Consider the following 16,897-nt stretch of genomic DNA (forward strand, 5'->3'; position numbering starts at 1 on the left):
GTACTATTAAATTTTATATATTATGTATATAAAATGATGCATAGTATGAGATGGGCATTTATGTAATAACATAAATTATTATACTTATACATGTGTCATGTATACAATCATACAGATAATTATATTATATTTATAATATAACACTTTAAGTGTTCGTCAAAGTGCATTGAACATTGTAAATATATATTCTGAAGATTTGAATACATCATTTGTTGAAGAAGTTATTCAATTCAAAAAAATTACTGAATCATTTCACAATAATGATTTATCTATGAACGGACTGTTAAAAAAATTATCTAATTCTCCATTAAAAGCTACCTTTCCTAATGTTCTTATAATTTTAAGAATCTTTGCTTGTATGCCTTGCACCAATGCGAGTGGTGAACGATCATTTTCAGTGCTTCGACGAGTTAAAAATTATTTAAGATCTACCTTGTCTCAAGATAAAACATCTTCCCTTTCATTGCTGTCAATAGAAAATGAGATGCTTAGAAGTATTGATTGGTCAAGTATTATAAAAGAGTTTGTGAACAAAAAAATAAGAAAAAAATATTTTAATTAGTATTGTTCAATATTTGTCATTTAAAAGTTTTATAATATGTAATAATATTTTATTGTTAATAAAGAATAAAGATACATTTATTAATATAAGTCAGTGCTTAATACATAGGTACTCCATAAATAACTAAAAATATAGGAGTTGCTTACTAGGAGGTATTTATTAGTTAATGAAATATAAACATTTTACATAATAAATATTCCAATTTCCAGTACTATTTAAAAAGAAAGGATTATTATTCCAAGTTCCAAATAGATATTTAGTAATTAATTAAATAGGATGTAGGTATAATAATAATAACTGTATGAAATGTAAATTACTAACCTAATTATCCGAGCGTAGCGATGAAATTTTTTTTTAAGTTTTTTATACTTTCATTAATATTCATAAAATACACCAGGGGCGCAAAATAATTTTGCCCCCCCATATGTGAACCCTTAATGCGCCTGGTGCCCTGTGTCGGGTTAAATAACAAGGTAGATATTATATTATACATAATATTATATTAATATATTATAATATATAAAATGTTATTTTATGGTCCATTCATCATTGGTGCAATTCATGATCCATAGTTATCTATCGTTTATAGCATAGGTCATGGCTTAAACATACAAAATATTTAAGCCATGGCATAGACATAATATCATAATTATTCTATTATAATATGTCTATGGTTTATAGTGCAATGGTGCATTGGTGTCATTATTTTGTTTCATAATAATATCATTCATTTAGTTCACAACAGTATTAAAGACATGACTAAATAATTATATGATATATTATTTATGTTATACATATCCTTGATTAAAGATACATAGGAGTGATTTTTATTTATGAGGATTTAAATTTTAAAATTTGTCGAAATTCATCAAAATCACGAACATTTACAAATTGTTTTGTTGTTAAAAATGTGTAAAATCTTCAATATTTAAAGCTAAGGATTGAAAATTTAAAACAAATATTATCATTAATAAATCATACTGTAATCAAAAAATCTAAAAAGTATTATTATAAATATTATTATTATTATAAACAGCATATACTTCCATACTATTATTTTTCACAGACATTTTAATTCTAATTTGGTCGAAATTACATATTAAAACCAAAAATAACGATTTTAGTTATTTTGTTGTAATTTTTTTTATTTTAAAAAGTATATTTACAAATTACAATCTATACGAAACAAGGTATAATGAGTAAGTGTGTTGACATAAAAACATTGGACAAATCATGATAAAATACAATTATTTTATCATGGGACAAATAACATTAATAGAAGGCTCCCAGCAGTGCCACCTGACCAGAAATTTGTTGTAATTTAAAAATATTATTCATGGATACATGAAACTTTTTGAGTAGGTATATTCTTATATTTTATACACACGCAATGACATTTTCAAATGTAATTTTTTTGGCAAAAATTAATTTAACCTACTGTAGTAGACTAATGCCTAATACTTAAGTTATTAATTTTAATCACTATAATATCATAAAATATACCTACTTGGTAATATTGAGTAACGTTGAGATGTAGACGTAGACCAAGTAGCTTAATGAACTGACGTAGTCGTCAGTTCATTAAGCTACCAATCACAGTAAAAGGTTGATTCAACATTTTTTTTTTTCGTTTTTGTATCTTCGCGGAAGACCGTGACACCCGGTAATTCATGATGTTATTAAAAATATCAATTATTATTATATTTATTAACCTAACTAAATCAAACGAAAAAAAAATAGTGTTAAGATCAGGTTATTCTTTTAATTTAGCTAGGTTAATAAATATAATAATAAATAATATTTTTAATAATATAGGTACTAGATGAGTATTTTTTTTTATTTCATTCCAGTACAAACCTTATGTTCAATCAGTTGAATGACTCAGAAAGAAGTTTTTTTTTATCTATCATGACCACTAGGGAAAGTAAAAATGCTTCAATTTCTACATCAGTATCTTTTTTGATGAATTCAGTATAATCTATAGCTGGTATTTCTGGGGTATAAAGGTAAACATTTCTCAGTAGTATTTTAGTAGCAAGCGATTAATATTTTTTAGGTTTACCTACAACAAAATAGGGAACTATATTGTTATTTTTCGTTAAAATATCAAATTTTGAATTTGATATGTGTGGTTATAAGAAAAAGGTTTTTGATTTGTTTATTTAAAACCATTTAACATCTCCATATAAATGTAATAATATTGTGTAATTATTACATACTATTGTTTTAATAACAGAAATGTTGTAAAAAAATTTGACTCATATGTAAGTATGTAACAAACTGATACATTTTTATTTAAAAAAGAACACAAATTACAAAAAAAATCTTCTTCGGCTGGTTTCAATTTTATGTCTTTTATCAGTCATTATCCATCTGTATTCACCACATTTTGGATCATATAAACCTTCTTGAAGATATTGCAATCTCAATGTAAACTTTGGTCCTAATTCTCTGAGATATGGTTTATTTTTCAAAAACTTATATCTGTGATGCCGGAAAAATATGTAATCCCTCTGGTTATGCATTGTCACAACATGTCTGCCTTTAAATTCTGCGTCTTGATGAAACACTGCACCTAACATACGAGCTACAGTTTTACCTAATCCTGTTGTAAAATTTGTAGTGATTACTTCTGGCCTATGGTCAGTAAATTCTTTGCGTTGCCTTTTGTTTGGAAATATAACATTACTTAAACGGAAATATGCAGTTGGTCCATCAGGTAAATGTACAAGAATTAAACCATTAGGTTCATTGCGGTCCTCATTTATGATTATCAAATCTGTATATCCTTTATTAATAGCAGCTTGAATTGTTTCTTTTACAGAAGCATCACGACGAAAAATTCTAACAGAATTAGGTACAATTTCAGTTAAAATTTTACCAAATTCTCTAACCTTCCTCAGAGGCTTTGCCTTGTATGTAATCAACACTTTAGGTTTATAAAGATGTGAATAATAATCAGCAAACTCATCGTGTTCAAATTCAGCAGCTAAGTCCTGTGCTTTTTGATCATAATCTTCATCATCGGAGTGCAATACAGTTGAATCTGGTTCCCTGGTGTTTTCGATAGTTCGAGGCACTTGCTTTGGATCACCACTAGCTTTCCTAAGTTTTCTATCTCTTTTTTGAATTTTTTTTTTATTTTTCAAGTCTTTTAACTTTTCCTGTCTTAGTAATCCTTTAGGTTTTTTTCGAGCTAATTTTGGTAACTCTGGTCCTGCCTGACTTTCCTAAAATATATATATATATATATTTATATTAATTATTAATAAAAGCATATGAATAGCATACCATAAATTATGTATAATATGTTATAACTTATAGCTAGGGTTCAGGACGTCTTCTTGCATATGCATGTTTTTTCTTAGTGGTCGTAGATTATTCTAGGTATGTTATAAAGTTGTTTTATGAAATAGCAAAGTGTGAATTTACATATTATAGGAAAAGTGCATATTTCACATTTTTTTTTACTAAGATGTAAGTACAATTGTCGGGAAACATTCTATTATAATATTGAACAAGCATAAAAAAATTTTAGAAAATATTTGGAATCCCCCTATTTACTTGTATGTAAACAAGATTTTATGAATTTCTTTGTGACAAAACTGTGTTAAAACTAATTGACATCTAGATTCAAATTAAAATCAGTAGATTAGTGTTCGATTATCAAGGTGTTCACATATCACATTATTGGTTGTTTATTTGTCCCAGTACATATGCTAGTGTTTTTAAAAATTAAGTTGTTTTATTTCACGATAGTTTTAAAATTCCCAAAACATGCAATAGTGTCTACTGTCCATCGTATTAATCAATATAAATTTGAATTAGTAAACCTACATAAAAATTATTTTTATTATGTTTATGTACCTACCTACTTATTTTTGAGTTTCTTATTTCAAAAAAATTAATTTTATGCATTTTTTAAAAATAGTGTAAAATTTAGCTGCATATATTTAAGCTTATTTTGACTGCATTTTTCAATAATTTTTAGTACAACAAGTCCCAAAAATCTGAATATCTATTGATGGAACTATAGATATGTGTGGGAGCCAGGGCCTGGGAGGAATGAAGCACATCATATCATATCAAACTAGACAGACCCGTACAAATATTTTTATCGCACACAAAAGGGGTTGGAATAAACCAACCATTTTTTATTAGTAGATTGATGGACTTATCAGTTCATTTAATTTTTATGTATATTCAAATTTATCACGTTACAGTGACCAACTCAATGAATAGAAATTTTCTATAAATTACAATACAATAATTTATAGAATTCTTAATGATAATTAACTCAATTAACGATAGAAAATGTTTACAGGTACACACTACATAGATTATATTATATTTTATTTTGAATAACGTTATTAAATTATGAGCCTTTTTAAAATTTTAATACATAAACATATTATTAAGAAGATTTTTATTTCAACTATCGGTAAATACCTATTTAACACGCTAATAGTGATGCTGCCAGTAATAAATAATCAAACAATAAACATTACTTACATCAACTTCATTTTCTGGTTCCATTTTGACTATGAGTTTTGACTATGCGACACGCGTGAATGCCATATGCGATATGTGATAATATGCCGATGCTTCAGATGCTTGAATGCCCGATCCGGATTGCCGACATCATTCAATTATTCATGATGTTTTTGTGGCAAGATAACAAAAAAATGGAAAGGCCCATTCCAGTGTTGCTAAACTGAACTTGCGTAAGGTTGGCAATTGACCCAGCCATTGATAAGAAATCCTCATATCGACATTCGACCAAGATTTTCTTATATCTATGCGACTACGCAGTACGCAGTATGCATTCGACAATCGACTTATCGACATGCATTATGCAAATTGATGCATTTTTACTAGGAAGTTAGATAATAAAAACATAATTATGATCGACCCTAAGGTATAATATTATTATGATCTAAGGTTCATGTCGACCTATTCGACCACGTCGGCGAGTTGATTTGTATAATCATATAAAATGTCTATAAGTCTGATTATAAGGGCATATTGGCATAAGGCCTAAACGGTAAAAAAATTCCTATCTACGCCACTGATTACTAGTTAGCGCCTAGCGCTATACAATTTATACAGTTTCAAAGTTCCAATTTTATTGTTTTTTTTTAGAAAACAAATATATTACAACTACACAAATAATATGCAAAGAATTATAATATAACCAATATGGTTACTGTGCTACGTACGGACCCCTCTACTCCGCCCCTACACATAGTTAAGAAAATAAACAGAAAAGTACCTAGTATGAGTTAACACGATGTGGGGAAGTGGCGTAATTTCAATTTTCAATAGCAAAGGTTTTAGACGGTCCGAATGGGTAAAAAAAACGATTGCTTCACTCGCTAGCACATATCCACCATTATCTACTTGACTACTTACATTTATATCAAATCGCCATTTCCACCTTGTTTATTTTATAATTTAAATTTTTTTCACTCTAATTGTTACAACCCTTCTTATAAACTAGGTAACAACATGATTTGCAAATATAAGATTGCAGATATTTTATAAAAACAACAATTGACAATTGTATCCATATTCCATATATATACTAATTAAAACTGTACGCTATTATGATAATTTTTATTGATTAAAAAAATATTATTTGCATATTAAAGGGCATCTTCTTTTTTATTTTTGAAAATATATTAACAGCATCATTTAAATCAATTTTACCTGATACAGTGATACATCAATACATCACTTATAACGATATTTTTACAAATTAACATTATTTTAAGTTAAAATTATTTTAGATTCTGAGTGAAACGATGAATGTATTAATTATACAATGCGATGTGTTTTTTTTTTAATTTTTTTTTTTTTTGTGTCTGTCATCCCCTTTTAGGATAGTAAAAATGCTTAGATTTTCTTCAACAGTATCTTTTCTGATAGGAAAGTGAATCTAGTTGGTACTTTGGGGGGTCAAAATTTCTCAGTAGTTTTCAAAAGCGCCGTGAAAAACAAAAGAATAATTAAGGAAAAACGGGAATTTTTACGCAAAATCTGTTTTCCAGAAAATTGATTTTGGTTTTTGGTGCAACTCTTAACAAATGACCGTAGGTACATGAAATTTTAACTGAATGTTTATATTAGCAATTTCTGTACACCATAACATTTTCCAAATATTTTGACTTATTTTGAGCTCTTTACGGACATTTTCAGTTTCCATTTTTTTTTTAGTTTTTTTTTCTATAAATATCAATAAAATTTTATTTGTTGTTTAAAAAGCCTGAAAATTGAATAGAAGGTTCCTATTATATTGTTTCAAAGGCAGATGAAAAAAAAAAAAATCCATAGTCATAGTTTTTTTTATTAGCATTTAAAGTTCAAAAATTGACAAAATATGTAAAAATTACGAAAATTAGCAAATTATTTGCTATTCTGCTGTAAAAATTTTTTTTTTTAAATCTAAGATTTTAAAATGTAATACAAGATTCCTCATTCGTTTATCTATCTTTATCAAAAAAAAAATGTCTACAAGAAAGTCAAAATAAATTTTTATGAGCGTTTGAAATACATATTTTTACAACATTTGATATTCACTCGATTTCTCATGTAATGATTTCCTTATTTTGTTGTAATTAAAAAACGAATGACTGGAGATACTTGAAAATTTCACTGAATGTTTATATTAGCATTTTCTGTATACGATAAAATTTTGAAAATAAGTTGACTCTTTTTGAGCTGTTTACGGACATTGTTAGTTTTCAATTTTTTCAGTTTTTTTTTTCTATAAATATCAATAAAGTTTAATCTGTTTGGCCAAAAAGTGTAAAAATTAAATACAATGCTCCTGATATATTATTTCAATAGCAGTTGAAAAATATTAAAAATCGAATTTTGACAAAATTTATCAAATTTAAAATTGAATAATTATTTCGTAGTTAAAAATCTATAAAATGTTCATTTTTTATATCTAAGGATTGAAAATTTAAAACAAGATTATACACGAAAACGGATAATTTAAACCACGTAAGTAGTTAATTCTGTTACCTAAAGATCTAAAAAATACATAAGCACAGTTTATTTTTATAGTCATTTTAAGCTCAAATTTGGACGAAATTACATATTAAAAAACCAAGAATAACTATTTTAGTTGTTTTGTTGTGATTGTATAATACTATTCGTGGGTACTTGAAACTTCTAAAGTACCTATACCACAGAATATATGAAATTTCATATATTCTGTGCCTATACTATTATATATCTATGATAGTACCACGGTTTGTTGTTGATGTATGACGCGTTACCTAATGGATATTGTGATATGAATAATTTGGAATTTATTATAGATACCTATTATAGGTCAATTTTTATTTTAATACCATAGATAAGTATATATATATGTCTAATACCTAGACTGATATACCGTCTTCGCTCAGAATCGTTTTTCTTATACAGTGATATTATATCATTGAATTCAAATTTAATACTATCCATTATATAGTGACCCACTTGTAAGTTGTAAGCAGAGCGACATCCACTTACCCACCTTTTTATTGCTTGCTATTACTGTTTTAATTCTTCTTTTAATTCTTCTTCTTCTTCTTTTAATTTTTGTCTGTTTATTAAACATATCAGAAATTGTTTTCGATTCTTGAGCGATTTGCAGTAGCTTCATTTTTTTAGCTTGTCAGTTTTTAGCCACACCGCCCATTTTTTTTTTTAGACATATTTTGTTCATATTAAATAATAAATATAAGCACGCGTCAAGAAAAGATTTAATTGTATAGGTAAGATAAGGTACTAAATTATTCAACACACTACAAAATAGTTGATTAATTCACCATACACGACTGTCACAACCCGCAAGTTAACTGAAATCTAAGATTTATGACAAATAAGAATGCCAATCGGTTGTTGTTTTTAGAATTTGTATACATTTTAGATTTTAGACATAAAACTTTACGGGATTATGATATTAATTATTATAATTGTTAGGCATACAACAATATTATGTTCCTTTTTCTTCATAAAATACACATACACAAATACGTAGGTTGTAGGTACATACATACATACATGATACATACATACATACATATATACTAATTACTATTATATACATCATATACATACACGATACTCGTCCCCGCATGCGTCTAAACACTCTAAACTCCAAATCGTATATTATTCTTGTATATTCCATGTATATTTAGACCAACTATCAATTATTATTAATTAAAAATGTATCATTGTGGAAATAATTTATTAGTACCCAGCATAATATTTTCTGAAAATATTATAAAAATAGGCATGTCTAAAATAATATAATAATGGTTAAAGGACAACAACCTACCACCGGCCTAGAGAGGACAAACAAAAAAAATCATTTTTATAAACAGGGTATACCTACCTCTATAATTTATCTACAGATAACAATTAAATTATTTATTAATTGGCTATATCGTAATAAACAAACAAACTTACCTATATTATTATATATAACTCAAAACAATAATATTATAATTTCTAGGTAACATCGCATAACAAACAGTTTAGCGAGCAATTTAGTTTGACAGCAGTGTAATAGAGAAGACATTTTTAAAATCCATTCGCCCAAAGCAATTTTTTAAAAAGCGTACATATTATCTTTCAAAACTCTTCAAAATAAAATTATATAAAATGGCAAAGAAAGTTGGAGACTCAGCCGAACTCAACTACGACATGAACTATAATTTGTTTCTTTTGAAGACTTCTATGCAAAACTTGAAAACAGCACAGGGTAATAAATAATAATTATAACTACACGTTTAACGTTTTACCACTCGGAACACAAATTCTGACCACTTCCCCCCCCCCCCCCTAGAAATGTTATACATTCATTATTTTTAGATTCTGGGCGTTTAGTATTCAGTATTCATCGTCATGTTATAACTTATAACCTATATATAACCATACTGTATAATATGGTTGTACGATGCCGCCACTTATTTTGCATATCAGTATAATACCTACATAACCATTTACCGCCACTTTATAATTATCGTTTTCATGTCACAGAAAAACACAGTGTGAACCGTTGGGTGCACAAACTGTTGGCGAGCAATAAGACGGTCGCCGAGATGAAGCTCCGTAACGATTTCATGTTCCACCTGGTAACGGCCGTCCAGGAGGGCGAGATCAAGGCACCTTTCAACCAGTATCCGCCGTCGTTGCCGCTCAGCAGTCTGACGTACCTGCTAACCGGCAGCGCACCCAGTGCTAGTGGCAAGGACGGAAAAAAAGGCGCTGGCGCTTGGGAGTGTGACCTGTCCAGCGAAGACACGGAAAAACCCATGCTGTACAGACAATCGCCCGACGGCGGAGCCTTTTTGGCCGCACAACCTGTACCGAAGTGTGGAGCGTTCTGTTACTTGGCCGTTGTCAGCAAGCCACCGGCAAAGGACGGCGACAAGCCCAAGTTGTAATAGCAACACGCGGGACGCACCTACCACCGTGTATGGTACACATATATATATTATATATAATATATTGTACCTAAAATAAATAATATGATTTGTTAAATCATTCGCTTCAGTATTGTTTTTTACTATTGTCGTTCGAATGCATAATACGCTTTATTAAGCGTACTTATTTATGATGAACTATGGGTTAACCGTTAATCGTAATTAGGCAGAGTGACAAAAAAAAAACCACTGACGTAATAAAATTAATAACAAGGTTATATAATTTTGGAAATAAGTTTCCTGACGCTCACGATTACGTTGGAACGATTTTTATAATTTTATAATTTATTTAAATTGGACACTATTTTTGTTTCAAATTTAACACATACCTACACTACAGTGACTTACTCAGTGACGAGGTACACTCGACAAAGGTACACTCGCAAAGTGGTTAACTTTTTCCGCTTTTTTTTTTATTTGGATCTCGGTGTTTTTAAATTTGTCGTGCGGATTGTGGTCTTGTGGACAATTGGTCAAACATTTAAAATTTGAAACATATATATTATTCATAGATAATATACAAATTCTTAAATTATTTATGATATTATTACAGACGTAATTGTAGATGCTAATATTCGATCATAGTCATTTTAGTTATTAACTAAGTCTGAAAACAAAAAATATCCATAAAACGTTTTATTGACATTGTACAGTAGCCGCAGTAGGTACCACGAAAAATCAATTCATGGACGTAAAATGCATACTATTTCTGATAAGTATGATATAGTAAAATAATATTAATTGCGGGGCTACCTGCAGTTCGTATAGTTCAGGATCAGCAAGTTGCTATAAATTATAATATAACATAATATTATGTTTATATGTATCATATTGTATGGTCATTATAGGTAATTGTTACAAATATGTATACAATTTATAGGTATATAAATTAAGTATTTCATATTTGTATGTAAACATATATATTACATAGTATTTATTTCGTAATTACCAACTGTCGGCTTATTGGTAGGTATTCATTGCTGACTGTTGTTATATTGATTATGTATTGAAACTAAAATATTAATAAAACAAAAAATGCCATACTACGGGAAGGAAGTAGGTATATAATTTTGTACTTTTGCAGACTTTAGACTGTAGCGTATTATATTTGTACATAATAATATTATATTATGTAGAACATTGGACATAGGTTATTTTAATATTTTATTTGTGGATACACTGTAAATATGGCGCCAGCGGGAAAACTAGGAAAACTTACACTCAGACGGGGAAAAGAGGGCTGGAAGAAATCGATTTCCATGTCACCAGCTGATATGGATGATAATCAGAGAGAAAAATAGTGATGTGCAAATATTTAATATTAATTTCACATTCATTCGTTATTTAGTGTTATATAGTATGATATTTTTAATTAATTTGTCGTTTAGTTATATTGTCGATCATATGACAAGGTAAGTACTAATAGTGAAATATTACAGTACGAACCTCAATTAATTACATACCTATATGTTGACATAGTGGGTATAGTAAAATATATAGTTATGTTCTTATATTATTATTGTTACGTAACATCGAATTTCAAGTTAGCAAGTCAATACTAATAATAAAATTGTAAATACTTATACAGTTATTCTAAAATTGTACTATTTTACATTAATTTATTATTATTATCATTCACATTTCACGCAAGTGCAATAGTCATATAAAATACATACCTACCTACCTACTTTTAATTATGTAGTATGCCGATTGCTAGCGCATTTTATTATCAACATATTATATGTGATGTTCCTTATTTTTGAGCATTAAAAAAACTATTAGGTAGGTACACACATATACCTAAAACGATAGTTCTAAAACTGTAAGGTGCACAGAATTTTCTTGTTATTCACAAAATTAAATAATATTGTTCAGGTCAAATGTGAAAACTAAACATTAATTATCACATTTAATAAACACCTAACTGTTTAAGTAGTTGAATATTTTCAACTATTAATAATTGGTGTATAATGATTTACATTTACGATTACGATTACGGAATACGGTGACAGTGTAATACTACCTGTATATCAATACTACCACTTACCAGAAATACAGTATCAAGAAAATAAAATGGAAAAATAAAGTGCCTACTTGTTGACTGCAGATGATGATTTAATTTAGATTTTAGGAGGCTAAGTTCGATCAATCCCTTCAGTCTTCACTATACAACTTATGTCAATGTGTATAGAGTATACCTAATATACATAAATACATTTTGCACATAAAAATAAAAATCTATACCTTTATTCTTAGACTGCATAATTTATAATTTTAATTTTACCCGATCAATATAATTAGACCTTTCAGTTTAAGTCGGACAATTTAACATACGAATATTCCTATTGCCATACAAAATTATATTTACAATTGATCATTTTAGGTAGTGGATAAATTATAATATTACGAATTTATTTAGATTTTAACTTAAACCCTTTTGACATGATTTGTCAATATTTTATTTTATAACCTTAATAAAAAATGTACTTAAAAAATAAAAACGCTAAAAAAAATACAATAATATATTTATAGAATAGATTTATATTTAGGTACAACTTTTATATAAATACTAATTACTGAAGCTTTCAGAAGTTTATATTATATGTCTATATAATTTGGTACTTATAAATAATCGTTTAAGAAGAGTGAAACCAGAAGTATGTCAATGTCGAAATTGTATTATAAACAATACGGGTTTGCATGTTACAAGTATCAACTGCTTACATGTGCAGATGCAGAACATAAGTGTTAACAAATGTCTAGGTTACGAATTACAAAATATGTGGTCAAGATAAAAAATAAAAGTTCTTAAGTTCTTTTATAAAAAGCTAATTTTAATTTTATTTAAAATTAAAATCTTATCAATTGAAAAATAATTTAGTATCATTTGAATTTCGTACTTAAAAATTATGTATTTTAACAACTAGATTCAAAACTATATTTGCTTAATATTTTGGTACATGTGTTATACGTATAATTTTCAGTTAAAAATATCATATACATGCATACAGAACATCCAATGTCATTGTTTTTTTAGTTGATTAATATTTAATCTTTTTTCATGGTATGTTATTTTATTTTACAATAAAAACTTTTAAGTTATATTCATAATTTAAAATAAATCAAAAAGTAAAGTATATACCTAATTTATTATATGTTTAATATTTTTTTATAAAATTACGGTTTGATTTATTATTACTCGTCTTATTATTATTATATATTATACTGTTAATTATAATTTTAAATAGGTACCATGAAAATATTAAATTGTGTTAAGATTTACTATAACACGTGAGTATAACATTATCTAAAGTATTGTGTTTTTAATTTTTATTAATCGTATATTCATATCTACTCATAGGAAAGTAGCTTAATACAATAACCACAAAAATGAATAATAATTATATTTGTATTATGTGTAGGTAATATTTATACATAATGTACACACATATGGGTAGTTTTGGCTATTGCATTATAAAAGTTACAAACGATTTAAAATAGCAAAGCAAAATGTGAATGATATTATACAATGTGGTTAAAATAATTTAAGCACTTTACTTACCTAATGAAAATCCGTTAAAACTTTAGGTAATAATATGAAATACCTACGCATGCAATTCACGCATCTCGTAATTTTCATATTACTCAACTTTTCCATATTTTACCTTTATGGGTTTTTTATAATCATTTATAACTTATAAGTAACCTGGAACCTGGTTAACCTTTGCTCTGCTTACATTCTGTAATATAAATGTTTAATATAAAATAATAAATGTATATACAGACATACAGTATACATTCAATATACATATTATATTGTATTATTGTATGTATGTATAATACTATTAATACTATAATTGTCTATTATGAAGTAGGTACTATTTATCACTATGTATTAATATGTTATCATGTATAATAATTGTACTACCAGTCTTAACTAACGTAAAAATAACTTTTAACTTAACATAGGTATAATAGCAATAAAATATTGAATATGTATGCAATATTATGTCGAGCACTTACAATTATTCACATACGAGATACGAGCCATACGACAAAACCAATAGATACCTTATAAGTTTTAATATTATCTTATCAAACGAATTAATATTGTTAATATATACATAATACATGTCATACATACCTACATGAATTATGAATATTATAAATTACAATGTATAATTATTATTGTATATGATAATATTGAAGTCCTATTTCCGTTACATGATATATCTATATAGAAGGTTTAATTCAAATTTTGCACAGTGCCTGTTACTCTAGATATACAATACGAAACGACTTATTTGCAGATAACAACATTCACTGTTTTCGTGTAATGCGGCTAATCATTGGCAATGCCTTATTTATCGGCAGCCCGAGAGAACGGCCACAGCGATAGTCGACTGAAGTTGTTCAATGGTCTGTTCCGATGGAAAAAATCAGAAAAAGAAAAACAAAAAGGTAATTTAAATATTTACATTTATAATTAATATATTCTAATTAAATTAATTAACTCATACATTTTATATATATAGCCAGGCAGCTAAGTAAAAGTGAAGTTTGTATAGCAACATCGATGTCAGTGAAAACAAGAAATTCATGTCCTGCTTCTCCTGCTCTTTCTATGCCCAGATCTAGAGACGTTTTCCAAGACATGGAGGCACTTAAAATCTCTAGACACGACAATCCATACTTACAGGTAGGAAAAAATAATTTGTATGATGAAAAATATAATTTTATTTTTGAAATTTAAGAGAACCTACCTATAGATACATACAATAGGTACAAATTAATTATGTAACTGCACTTAAAAATAATTGTTTATTAAGCAAAGAAAAATTTGAATGTAACTAGTAGATTTTCTTTTTGATATTTTGATATTTTGATATTGGTACTTTATTATGATAGACATTAATAGGGTTTTTTTATGAACTATAATAGTTCAAGTTTTTACATACATTAAAATATAGTAACTTTACATTTTATATTATTATTTGAGGTATATGGCTATACTCATATAAAACATATACGCATGGGTTAAAGTGGAGGGGGGGGGCGCAGGAGGACTCAGTCGCCTTACCTCTGAATGCAGTTAAAAAGAGTCCCCTTTAACAAATTAGGATTTTATACATTAGACATTATAATATTATATGGAACGTTTAAAACTATATGGAGAAATAATTAGTCCCCTTTGAAATTTTTTTCCGCTTTAAGCCCTGCATATACGAGAGTTCTTATAATTCAGTTGGTATAATAATAATATACATTTATGACCGAAAAGTTTTAAAGGTTTGAATTCTAGTATTGTAGTTTTAGATATGAAAAAAGTTTTAATAATTTGATAAGTATATTATATATATTATTTGCAATTTACGTCAACCAAAAGACATTTTAGTTTTTTATCGATTATATTATTATTTTATATTAAAAATTTACAATTTTCAAAAGCTTAGAAAGTATTTTTTAAAAATTGACGAAAGTATGTAAAAAAAATTGCTCAAAACTATTGGAAAATACCAATTTATTTCTGTAAAATAATAATTGTAATACAAACAGTACTTAATACTATATCGTTGTCACTTGTCGGGCTCTTATAAGAACGTTTTTACTTTTTATCTGCCTACAAATGTTTATATTAGTATTTTCTATAGACCATACAATTTTCAAAATATTTTCACTTTTTTTTATTTGAGCTATTTAGAGGCATAAGAAGCTTCCAATTTTTTTTCATAAATATCGATAAAAAATTTTTGTTGTGGTAAGTAGCTTGAAAATTTAATACAAGGATCCTTATAAATTTGTTATAACAGTCTAAAAATATTAAAGATCTGAGCGCACGGCAGTGTGCCAGGCCAAGTTTCAGCAATGCCAGTGTATCTTTACACGAACCAATTCACCCAGTTTTTCTAACATATATATCTCTGTTAAGAGGACTTAAGATAAACTTTTGAAATTTAAAACACAGATTAATCTCGAGTAGTTTAGAACGCTGTAAGAAAATGAGCTCTTAATATTGTGCCATTTCAAAATGGGAGGATTTCAAAATTTGAAAAATTGTTACTGACTGACTCACTCACTGACTCACTGATCATCAAAATTATAAGACACTTCCCGTATAGGTAGAAACGTGAAATTTGGCACAAAGGTAGGTCTTACAGTGTAACTAAAAAGGAAAAATCTAAAAATTAAATTTTTTTCAAAATTAATACCGCTTCAGTGAGTGTAATTCTAAACGTATGAAGTGGCACGCTTAGCACGCATAAACGTTTACTTTCAAACAGCGTAATATGGCAATGAGGAATTGTTTGTAGTTGAATTATATATAATATATTATATTTATAAAACATAATAATGTTTTCGTACATTTATTTTATTCAAATACAAAATATACAAGAGAAAATCTACGACATATAAAAAAAAAAATTTAAAATTAAAAAAAATAAATAAATAATAATAACACGTCGTCCACAATGCTGAAGCCCGCAAAAATAAATGATATCGCCAACAAAAACATAACCGTGAAAAAATGCCAAGTTCCAAACTCCCTACCAAAAAAGTTGGCCTATCAAAGTAGTGAAATCTACATTGTGGCCAAGTCTGTTATTTTTTAATTCATAACCTCACTGCACTCCTACATTAAAGAGCTACACTCCTCTTTTATTTTTATTGTTTAACACTTGGCCAGTTTCTGAATGAGGCATAAAACATTATTATCGAATGTACTCACTTATGACTTACGTGGGTGGTGGGGAAAAGGGAACTCAGAAAAAAGAAAAACGTTTAGATTTCTTCTCAAAAAAAGACAGTGAATCATAGTAGTGGTATCTACATGGCGGGCAAGTCTAGTTTA

General features: G+C 27.6%; 3 protein-coding genes across 3 annotated transcripts in view; 2 read left to right on the plus strand and 1 right to left on the minus strand.

Annotated features, from left to right (window-relative positions):
* Positions 1-2,827: 2,827 nt before the first annotated feature.
* LOC100167521 (probable ribosome production factor 1) lies at positions 2,828-5,224 on the minus strand. Its single transcript, XM_001950550.5, has 2 exons — positions 5,075-5,224; positions 2,828-3,792 (listed from the first exon to the last, which is right to left on the minus strand). Exons 1-2 carry the CDS (start codon positions 5,096-5,098, stop codon positions 2,875-2,877), a joined length of 942 nt encoding a protein of 313 aa, XP_001950585.1. The 5' UTR covers positions 5,099-5,224; the 3' UTR covers positions 2,828-2,874.
* Positions 5,225-9,054: 3,830 nt separating this feature from the next.
* On the plus strand, positions 9,055-10,108 carry LOC100570151. Its single transcript, XM_003243625.4, has 2 exons — positions 9,055-9,323; positions 9,602-10,108. Exons 1-2 carry the CDS (start codon positions 9,224-9,226, stop codon positions 10,006-10,008), a joined length of 507 nt encoding a protein of 168 aa, XP_003243673.1. The 5' UTR covers positions 9,055-9,223; the 3' UTR covers positions 10,009-10,108.
* Positions 10,109-11,310: 1,202 nt separating this feature from the next.
* LOC100167760 overlaps positions 11,311-16,897 on the plus strand; it is a 9,625-nt gene continuing 4,038 nt past the window's right edge. The window contains exons 1-3 of the mRNA XM_001948499.5: positions 11,311-11,459; positions 14,358-14,508; positions 14,583-14,746. Coding sequence (XP_001948534.2) covers positions 14,403-14,508; positions 14,583-14,746 — 270 coding nt within the window. The 5' untranslated portion in view covers positions 11,311-11,459; positions 14,358-14,402. The remainder of the gene's footprint in view (positions 11,460-14,357; positions 14,509-14,582; positions 14,747-16,897) is intronic.

The sequence above is a fragment of the Acyrthosiphon pisum genome, chromosome A3 (genome assembly GCF_005508785.2).
Source record: "Acyrthosiphon pisum isolate AL4f chromosome A3, pea_aphid_22Mar2018_4r6ur, whole genome shotgun sequence".
Taxonomy (NCBI): Eukaryota; Metazoa; Arthropoda; class Insecta; order Hemiptera; family Aphididae; genus Acyrthosiphon; species Acyrthosiphon pisum.

Coding starts and splice junctions, on each gene's coding strand:
- LOC100167521 (XM_001950550.5), bottom strand. CDS start 5,098: ATGGAACCAGAAAATGAAGTTGAT. Junction 3,793..5,074: donor AACCAGAAAATGAAGTTGAT/GTAAGTAATGTT, acceptor TATATATTTTAG/GAAAGTCAGGCAGGACCAGA.
- LOC100570151 (XM_003243625.4), top strand. CDS start 9,224: ATGGCAAAGAAAGTTGGAGACTCAGCCGAACTCAACTACGACATGAAC. Junction 9,324..9,601: donor AAACTTGAAAACAGCACAGG/GTAATAAATAAT, acceptor TTCATGTCACAG/AAAAACACAGTGTGAACCGT.